Source organism: Hippoglossus hippoglossus, chromosome 1 (assembly GCF_009819705.1).
Source record: "Hippoglossus hippoglossus isolate fHipHip1 chromosome 1, fHipHip1.pri, whole genome shotgun sequence".
NCBI classification, from domain to species: domain Eukaryota; kingdom Metazoa; phylum Chordata; class Actinopteri; order Pleuronectiformes; family Pleuronectidae; genus Hippoglossus; species Hippoglossus hippoglossus.
Window position 1 is genome coordinate 30,257,358 of NC_047151.1, and position 10,222 is coordinate 30,267,579.

Genomic DNA, 10,222 nt, shown 5'->3' on the forward strand with positions numbered 1-10,222 from the left:
CCTCGTCATGTCAGCTTCCAGGTGGAGGAGGAGATTGTACGTATCGACCCCCGAGAGCGGACCTGGCTCACCGGCTATGAGGATTACCGCCACGCCAACGCCTCGCGAAACAAACTCACCCAGCCAAACAACCCTGACGCCTATGTGCACTTCACCAAGAGCGAGCCGCCCAAACACGACTACACGTACCCCTACCCGCTGAGCTGCGATGTGCAGCGAGGCCGCAATGGTAAACTGGGCCGGCCAGAGGTGGGCGGTGGCCACAGAGCGGTGGTGACGGTGCAGCCGCGAGCTCTTCAGCCTACAGGCAAGCGACGAACAGAGGACGGCGAGCGTTTACGCTGCATTTACTGTCAGGACATGTTCAACCACAAGGACAATGGGCGGGGCCGGTGCCAGGAAGCACCTGACCCCATCCAGACCTGCATCCGGCGGGTCAGCTTCATGTGGTGCGCCGACAGCCTGCTGTACCACTGCATGTCAGACCCAGAGGGAGACTACTCAGACCCGTGCTCCTGCGACACCAGCGACGAGCGCTTCTGCCTGCGCTGGATGGCGCTGGTGGGTCTGTCGCTGCTGGCGCCCTGCATGTGGTGCTACGCCCCCCTCAGGGCGTGTCACCGCTGCGGTGTGGCCTGTCACTGCTGTGGCGGGAAACATAAAGCTGTGGGCTGAGGCGTCGCTGGCCTGAGGACTCATTGTCGTTGTTGTTCATCTCGTCTCCAGAAGCAGGAACTTTGTTCAAGTTCCATGTTGGTTTTTCAACTCATTTATACATAAAATGATATAAATATATATATATATATGTATATAAAACAGGTACTTTATATTTTTACACTCATGTTTAAATTTTTCTGCAGGTCTGTATGAACGTTGTGTTTGTAGAGGAACATGAGACGTCTTCGTCTCAGAGGAAAACATCAGGTGTGGTCTGTCAACACAAGACGTTCAGGTCCGTGTGTGTGTGTGTGTGTGTGTGTGTGTGTGTGTGTGAGTGTGTGTGTGTGTGTGTGTGTGTGTGTGTGTGGGTGGGAGTGTGTGTGGGTGAGTGTGTGTGTGTGTGTGTGTGAGTGGGAGTGTGTGTGGGTGGGTGAGTGTGTGTGAGTGGGTGGGTGTGTGTGTGTGTGTGTGTGTGTGTGTGTGTGTGTGTGAGTGTGTGTGAGAGTGTGTGTGTGTGTGGGTGAGTGTGTGTGTGTGTGTGTGTGTGTGAGTGGGAGTGTGTGTGTGTGTGTGTGTGTGTGGGTGTGGGTGTGGGTGTGAGTGTGTGTGAGTGTGTGTGTGTGTGTGTGTGTGTGTGTGTGGGTGTGTGTGTGTGTGTGTGTGTGTGTGTGAGTGTGTGTGTGTGTGTGTGTGTGTGGGTGTGGGTGTGGGTGTGAGTGTGTGTGAGTGTGTGTGTGTGTGTGTGTGTGTGTGTGTGGGTGTGTGTGAGTGTGTGTGAGTGTGTGTGGGGCTCACATGTTTTTATGAATCATGCACAAAGTCTGAAGATAGTTTGTTGACACCTTCTATGCAAAGTTCAAATAAAGTTAGAGAATAAAAGACGGTCAGAACTGAGCAAGTGAACCTTTGTGATAACAACACAAAGGGTTGCAGCAGTGAGGGATGATGGGAGTTGTAGTCTTCTTCCTTCAGTCTTGATGGTTCAGGAGGTTTTTATCTGAATAAAGCAACCTCCTGTTAAAACTGTGTTTCTCTGACTCGTCTCTGATTGGCTGAGAGTCGAGCTGCAGCTAACGTTTGCTCAGCTCGTTTCTCTGAAACTTCAGATCCAGACGTCCGACGACTAAAATCCTTCATCTGCTTCACATACAGACTGAAAACCACCAAGATGTAAAAAGTGTAAAAATGAGACTTCAAACTGGATAAAGTCACTTTTGACTCTTCAAACACTGACACAAGCACAAAGAGGATGTGACGCCACCAACAGGCGACTAAATGAAATGTCACTGTTATGGAGGGGCTGCAGTGCGACATTAGTCTCTTGATTCATTTTATTTCAGATGAGTCAGTGATGAAGATGTGAATGTGTTTGTATGAAAATAAAAAATAAGATGATTGATTCTGTGATATGAATCATTTTCTCTCGTGTTGACAGAACAGGTCAAAAATCCTCTTTAATAAGTTCCTTTGTTATTGGTGTTAAAAAGTGGGAGGGAACGGCTCAGTGTTTGTTGTTGTAATACTCATTTCAGCCACAAGAGGGTGAATTGCATTAGAAAACATGAAGACTGGTGTACTGCACCACTTCAGCTTCTTGTGGTTGAAATTAGTATTACAACAGTTTTTGTTTTTTATCTGTTTCCACAAATTAAAAAAAGGAACTTGGACGAAACAATTGAGTTCAGAGTTTAAGAAAGGGCCGTGTGTTTTTATTTTCTGCCTTCAGGGCTTCATGACTCCGGCAGCTGTCGTGGTTCGTCTTAGCTGCTGGTTCAGTTTTCTAAAGATCAATGATCTGTGGATCTTTATTCTGGCTTCATAAGCTTTATTTATTACATTTTAAATGTTTGCTTTGGTGCTGTTCTTCACTTCCCTGTTCAAACGACAGAAAACAGATGTTTCAGCTTTTTCAATAAACACATCAGACTTTCAGATGTTTGAATGTTTCCAGTCATTTCTATACTATTCAATAAGTATTCACTGCAGAATGTTTGATGATTAATTAACTAATGTACAAATACTTCATCTGAAAACTTAAAGTGATAGTTTACCGAAAAATGAGTGGGGTGAAGTGTTTTAGTCCACAAAACACTTCTGGAGTTTCAGGGGTAAACAGTGTTAGAGCAGAAACCAATAAAATCCACTGCCTCCAGTGGAAGATCTGGAACTTACTGCAGGACTACGTATCCCATCAGGCCCGGGAACGATGCAGGATCAACCAGGAGGATGTGGAGAGAATCGGATCAGAAGAGGAAGTTGGAGTTAAGCTTCAGTGTGTGTGTGTGGGGGGGGGGGGTAGGGTTAGGCTGGGATGATAATAGCATGTTGAAGCTCCAGCAGACGTAGATACACACCTGGTGCAGTGGGTTCCTCCTGATGGATCCTGGGTTCCTCCTGGTGCAGTGGGTTCCTCCTGATGGATCCTGGGTTCCTCCTGATGGACCCTGGGTTCCTCCTGGTGCATTGATCCAGTTGAGCACCTATTGGACGTCATGTGTCGGTGCATCCGACGCCACCAAGTCCGTCCACAGTCCAGGAGGTGATGATCCAGGTCTGGGAGGAGAACCTCCAGGACTCCATCCTCGGTTCCTCCTGGTGCATCATGTCCAGACATTGTCAGGAGAACATGGAGGCACGAGGAGGCCACACCCACTGAGTCACATGATGACTTGATGAAATTCACACCAGTTGGATCAGCCTGTGGTTTCAGTTTGTTACTGGGATGTTCAGGGTGGTTTTGAATCCAGTCCTCAGTGGGTTGATGGTTTTAGTTTGCATTGGTCGTTGTTACGACGTTTTGTTCTCAACTAAATGAAGCATCGCGTTAGTTCATGCAGGACACGGAGTCGTGTGCTCAGCTGTCATCAGCCGTCAGCTGCTGACAGGTGTACGGGTGCCCGTCAGTCACCCACCAATCACAGCCCATTCTCTCAACAAGTGTTCCCTTTAAATACGACCTCCTCCTCACTGATCCCTGCTCGGCTACACTGCCTCTCACGCCCTGCTGCCGGCCACTTGCCTCCACCCCCCAGCCTCCACCTTTTAGCACTGAGTCCAAACACGGTCGTGGTAAATGGTTTTCATCTTGAACAAATGTATCTTGCCTGCTACGCCCACCGGGGGGTTCTGCACGTGTTCCCTGTTTTATCTTAGCATGTTGCTAGGCTAATCCAGGGAACTTCCACAGAATGGAGCCACCGCACCGAGCACAGCTGGATTCATGTTGTGCAACAACTGGCTGAATCATGACAAATGTTATACTTGAATCTTTCTGTAAGATCTGATGTGTGATTGAAGTTGATCAGTGAGTGTAAATAAAGACGACATCTCAACTTCCTACAGAAATGAAGCTGAAACATCTACGAGTACGAAAGCTGCCATCTTGTGGTGATGACCTGTGTTTATAATCATAAATAACTGATTCAAACCCAACGGATCAGAAACACTTGAATAAACATCAGAGAGAGAAGAACGACCTGAAGCGACAGAAACATTTATTTAATGCGTACTTTATATTCGAGTCCGTCCCATCTGCTAACCTGGAGGAGGAGCCAGACACCAGGGGGCGATAGAGACACTTCAGCAGCCGTCATGTCGTCCACCAGACGCGTGAACGCCCATTGCCACAGAACTACACTACCCATGATTCCTCGCGCCTGGTATTTCCGGGTAGGAAGCTCTGACGGCCATATTTGATTCGATTATGCTGTTGTGGCTGCGACAACCAGTTTAACGAGTTCCAACCTAAACGGTGCTGTTCTCCTCCGGTACGAGGCGGATTCAAGCTTCACCCGCGACCGACTCCCTCTGCTCCGGTGACGGACCTGAACCAGCCGAGCTCCACCATGAACCCCGAGTAGTAAGTGACGCTGATCCCGGTTCTGTGGCGACGGGTCCGGCTGAGCTGTCAGCGCACACAGCAGCTAGGCTAGGCTAAACTAGGCTAGGCTAGCGTTAGGCTAGCGTTAGGCTAGCGTTAGCCGGCCGGGCGGACCGATACGAGATGAACGTCGGCTGCTTCGGTGCTCGGTTAACGGCAGCTTGTCACATGACAGCGTTCATTTTACCGACCGAACTCGTTTTCCGTTCATGTCAACACGCACCGAAGCCGCCCGCAGACGGTGTTTGGCGGGGGCATTAGCTCGCTGACTGCAGGCTCTCTGGAGGTAGCCTCACGAGCTAATGTGCTAACTTCGTAGCGGAGGCTCCGGTCGGTGGCTCCGGTCGGTGACTCGGTGACGGGGCCCGGTGAGTCTCGTGTCTCTGTCGGTGAACACGAAGCGGAGCGAGACGTCAGAACCGAACCGGAGGTTTAACGGCGAGTCTGCGTCTTTTAACCGCCGCTAACAGGAAGTGGGTCCCGCTCGGTTCGGTACCGTCAGACCGGAACCACCGAACATCCGCTCCTCCGAGCAGCCTGGCCGTTATCGATTCGATTAATCGACCGTTCATTTAGTCGATCAAATGTCAGGTCAGACGTCAGCAGAATGACCTGCCCTGGATGACGTCATCACTCAGACCCCCCCACCTTCCGTCGGAGTCACGTCACTGTCAGAGCCCTGTTACGTCGTCGACAGAAAATCAATGATCATTAAGTTTTCATTGTTTGTTTGGTCGTGAATCAGCTGATCGATCATACCAGTGATATGGATCAATATTCACCAACTGTCACTCGGTCGATCTGCAACTGATCAGCAACGAGATGAATCAATGACATCACCGTTAATTCATATTAATAACTGTTCAAAACCCGCAAATATTCACTTTAGAAAGACAATCAGTTATTAATCAGTTATTAAGACAAGTTTATGAAAGAAGCCGCTGATCAATAAACTAAACGTTTCCATTGATCAGCTGATCTTTGACCTGAAAACTAATTCAGTAAAATAAAATATGAATTGTTTAAGTTGCTGAGTTGCAGAAAAATGAACATTGTTATGATCATTTTATTTGTAGTCTTTTCTCATCTTTAATATTTTATTCTCATATTTCTTCTCTGATGTTTCAAATTATTTGAATTCTTTAATCCTTCATTTTTAACTTGTATCTGTTCTAATGACGCTGTATGAATCAGCTTTTATTGATATTATTATTTATAAACTTTAACGTGCGACGGAGAAAATCTATAGGAAAAGTTTGTGTATCTCGTTGACTTTAGAGAATTTCTTCACATGTCGCAGTTTGAATCCGACGTGTAAAAAGAAATCTGTGAGTTGATTAATGTTTTTATTAACGTGTTGTTTTCTCTCAGTGATTATTTATTCAAACTGCTGCTGATCGGTGACTCTGGCGTCGGGAAGTCTTGTCTCCTGCTGCGGTTTGCAGTAAGTGTCCCACGCGCCTGTTGTTATGACGATGACGCTGCAGGATCAGCTGTGACTCTCGTGTTGTGTTGCAGGATGACACGTACACAGAAAGCTACATCAGCACCATCGGCGTGGACTTCAAGATCAGGACCATCGAGCTGGACGGAAAAACCATCAAGCTTCAGATTGTAAGAGACGCGGGGTCACCGGGTCGTGAACTGATCAGCAGCGCCACATGGTGGTTGTGTTTGTGTATGACGAGCTCTGCTTTGTTTTACCAGTGGGACACGGCCGGTCAGGAGCGATTCCGCACCATCACTTCCAGTTACTACAGAGGAGCTCACGGCATCATCGTAGTTTACGACGTAACAGATCAGGTCAGAGGTCAACATCTCCCTCCGCTAACACACGGCTGAGTGTGATGTCACTCGCTGACGTCAGAATGATCATTTACTTATTTTTATTTTGTTGGAACAATACAAACCTACACTAAATATACAAATAACAAATTCACTGCGGGAAAAAAAGGAAAGCAAAACAAAAGACCACGCCCATCGACCTGGATCTGAGACTCGACTCTATGACATCACTAAGTTTATTCAGGTTTATTGAGCTTCTATAATTAAATCGGACACTTTCTCAGGTGATGATCTCATAAAACTACTTCCTCTTCAACAGTTTGTCAAAGTAAAAGCATGAGACTTTTTAATCTGAAAAGTTGTGGACTTTGGTCTGAAGATTGTGTCTCTTGACAGGTGACACGCAGCATGTGGTAAAACATGTCTCAGCTCAGTGAATAATTCACCACATACCAAACAGTCAACAGCTGATTATTGACGAGTCACTGCAGATAAAACTCAAGAGCAAAGTTTTTAACTTCACTCTGACTCAACGCAAGCAAACGATAAAACAAGTTTCGTTATTGTTGTCGAATGATTCGAATGTTGACATGGATTCGACATGATGTCACAGACATACCCCCCCCCCCCCCGGTTGTTATGGAGACCGGGCAACGACTCCTGTTTTTTAGGAAATGTTGGAATCACAAATTGTTTTTTTTATTTTTTTCTGAGCAATTTTCAAAGTGTTCCCAGAATGCACTGCTGTCCTGTTGGTGGCGGTTTTGACGGCTGCCGTCTCTCGTCCTCAGGAGTCCTTCAACAACGTCAAACAGTGGCTACAGGAGATCGACCGCTACGCCAGCGAGAACGTCAACAAGCTGCTGGTCGGTAACAAGTGTGACCTCACAACGAAGAAGGTGGTGGATTACACCACAGCTAAGGTACGTTGTCTCGGTAACGGGCCCCCCCAGTAAAACGTGGTCGTGACTACTTAACGTGCGAAACGGGAAACACGCTAACGCTTCTAGTTCGTGTCGGAAATGTCTTTACCTGGCTTTGTTAGGGGCGTGTCTAGTCTGAACTTCTGTTCCTGGTCTCATTACGATGTTTCCTCACTCCTTTTCCTTTACCAGGAATTTGCCGACAACTTGGGAATCCCCTTCCTGGAGACCAGTGCCAAGAGCGCCACCAACGTGGAGCAAGCCTTCATGACCATGGCGGCCGAGATTAAGAAGAGGATGGGCCCCGGGGCCACGACCGGCGCCTCTGAGAAATCCAACGTCAAGATCCAGAGCAAGCCCGTCAACACCTCGTCTGGCGGCTGCTGCTGAGGCCAGAAAAAAACCAAACGCCACGACATTCGAATCAACCCCAGAGCCCGAGACCAGTGTCAATGTTACGACGCTCCACAAGGAAAGACAACCAGAGGGGGGAGGGGGGGGTGAGGGTGGACAGGAAGGAGGACGAGTTTGTTATTGTGCGTGCAGCTACGACACCAGATCTCCGCCCCCAACCTTTCTAAATCAGCAATAGGACGGTAATCTCCGCTAGCGTTTTTTCATCCTACACCAAATCAAAGTCTAACGTTTTTAACAGTGACAGGAATTCACTCGTCTTTCTTTTCTCTCACTCCACTTTTCCTCCGCTCCTCCCTCTCTTCCACCCTCCAAACATCGAGTCCTCTTTGTTTGGCCGCCGCCCGAACACGAGTCGCTGAGCACCTTGAATGAAGCACATGCTTAAAGACCAGCATCACGCATGTTAGAGCCAATCACACGCCCCCTGTTGCGTCACCTGCTCCAACGTCGCCCCTGACAACCACGTGCCAGTGCCTTCGTGGCCGGAGACGACGTCGCGTTCTTGTGTCGTCAACATCTTCCCCTCGCGTGTCCACAGTCGTGATTTGTGAACGAGCCCAGTTTGTATGATAGTTAACATTCCTGTACACACACAGTACGTGTCGGGCTCTGCGTGTGCTCTGCTGGTCGTCATGTGTTAAGCGTGTGCTGCATTGGGAGACGTGTCGTCGGCCGTGTTGATTTCTCTGCTCATGTTTCTCAGCACAACCACAGTAACGAACCTATAAACTGTATATATTTATACATACGTGTAACATGTGATCTGCAGATTGTGTAGGGAAGCGAATGACATGAAACATAGCTGAATTAGTTCCACACGTGATCGGTGGCTGCGGACATAACATTTTTGTGGCACAATGTCTACTATTAAAACAATGAAGGAGATCTTTGATAAGTGCTGCTGCTGCCGTGTGGTTTTTTACTTCTTCTGTTCAACCTTTGTTTTCACTGAAACATAATCTGAGAGGAATGATGACCTCTGACCTACATTGGTCAGAAACGTACTCAGTGGCCTCTTTATTCCGACCACGTGTCTTTACAAAGTTTCACTGAAATACTTCTGACCTGCTGCAGGTTTAACATCGTCCAGAGCAGGTTTCTACTGATTTTAGTAAAACGGTTTGGTTTTTAAGATGCTGCAGTTTAATCTAATGATTCTAATCAAGACAAGATCCAACCATTAAACAACGAGCTCAAAGAATTTCCAGTTTAAAACCAACACGAGGAAACATGCCAGTCTGAAAGTTCAGTTCAGTTTTTCTTCCATGTGTGACACATCTTCACAAACAGTTTAATAAAAGATCTTTGTCTGTGTCAGATGATGTGATGACTTTTCTTCCTGTAGAGTGACACCTCTTCTCCAGCTACTCAATAGATCTTTGTAAAACATGAAGAATTAAACTGATAATCAATCAGCTGCAGAAATTGATCCTGATGCTCGTATTTGAAAATACTTTTCCAAAAGTAAAAAACTTAAGAATTTATATCTTTGAATAAACGTCACCTTCACAACTTTTTACAAACTTTAAAAAACTGAACAATTGATGAGAAAATAACGATTCATAATCGTGTCTTTTTAGTGACTCGCTTCATTAAATATTTCAATTCACAGAAATTAAACAAAAGATTCAATACTAATATTTTTAATTATAACTTTTTCTTGATGGTTCACATGGCACATGTGTATGGGCGGGACCTCGATACCACTACCGCACGGACTGTCTGTAGATGACGTCATCACCACAAGATGGCATCGTCTTTATTTCTGTGATTGGCAGCTGACAGTCGCCTCCTCTGGTCACATGACGTCACGTTGAACAAAAACAAAGAGACATTGTCACGTTTTCTCTTAAATTATTTTTATTCCTCGTTTACACTAAAAGTCAAATTTACACACAGAGTCTGAAGAACCTGAACATGCACGACGACCTCGTCTCAGGCTCGTCCAGTGATTCCGTTTCTTCCATAGGAATTGTACGTGTTCACAGTCTGAAGCCACAGTGAACGACGACACGTCCACGTCATCTTTACAATGTGCAAAATCCTCCTGGAGACGGGCCGGAAGCGAGCAGGAGCCACGACGACACGACAGAAAGCACTTCGGTCACGGATTGGTCCCTTGATTCCCTTCAGATGAGTCGACCTTCACCAGAGACTCAGTGGTTTTCATCTAAACGTCCCCTTTTACCCCCCCCACAACATAACACAGGAAGAGACACGAACCAGGAAGTAAAAGAAAATCAAAGCTCCACAGGACGTCGGCTTCGTTCAAATCAAAAGAAAAGGGGGAGGGGTTACAACAACTTGAGGTCAAAGGTTAACTCAGATTAAAATGGAGTGAAGGTAAAAACAATCTGGTGGTCTCAGTCCATAAATATAGATTTCATATATGTTTATAAATGGTTTGATACTGATCATATATATATACATTTATGTTTTTATATTTATTCCACTTCAGTTTGATTCAAAGCTTCAGCCTTTGTTTCCTTCAGACGTAAAATCAGAATCTAAAAAACTAAACGTTTGATCCCTGATTATTTACAACACGATTCTTGTG

General features: G+C 46.4%; 3 protein-coding genes across 4 annotated transcripts in view; all 3 read left to right on the top strand.

The window, feature by feature from the left end:
* Positions 1-675, top strand: part of spred2a (sprouty related EVH1 domain containing 2a) — a 5,983-nt gene extending 5,308 nt beyond the window's left edge. Inside the window, exon 6 of the mRNA XM_034601178.1 lies at positions 6-675. Within this exon, the coding sequence (XP_034457069.1) occupies positions 6-675 (670 nt within the window). The remainder of the gene's footprint in view (positions 1-5) is intronic.
* aplf (aprataxin and PNKP like factor) overlaps positions 1-10,222 on the top strand; it is a 60,784-nt gene that overhangs the window by 46,234 nt on the left and 4,328 nt on the right. The window lies entirely within an intron of this gene.
* LOC117764465 (ras-related protein ORAB-1) lies at positions 4,341-8,978 on the top strand. 2 transcript variants are annotated; one of them, XM_034590274.1, is made up of 6 exons: positions 4,345-4,519; positions 5,912-5,984; positions 6,059-6,154; positions 6,248-6,343; positions 7,117-7,248; positions 7,441-8,978. In XM_034590274.1, the coding sequence occupies exons 1-6, from the start codon at positions 4,506-4,508 to the stop codon at positions 7,636-7,638; spliced, it is 609 nt and encodes a 202-aa protein (XP_034446165.1). In that variant the 5' UTR covers positions 4,345-4,505; the 3' UTR covers positions 7,639-8,978. The 2 variants fall into 2 exon arrangements, with proteins under 2 accessions (XP_034446155.1, XP_034446165.1); XM_034590264.1 differs by having other exon boundaries at positions 4,341-4,519; positions 6,059-6,343; positions 7,441-7,761.

Bases quoted from the DNA above. Each gene is read 5' to 3' on its own strand.
- LOC117764465 (XM_034590264.1), top strand. The intron at 5,985-6,058 runs GTAAGTGTCCCA...GTTGTGTTGCAG, and splicing joins GTCTCCTGCTGCGGTTTGCA to GATGACACGTACACAGAAAG. The intron at 6,344-7,116 runs GTCAGAGGTCAA...TCTCGTCCTCAG, and splicing joins TTTACGACGTAACAGATCAG to GAGTCCTTCAACAACGTCAA.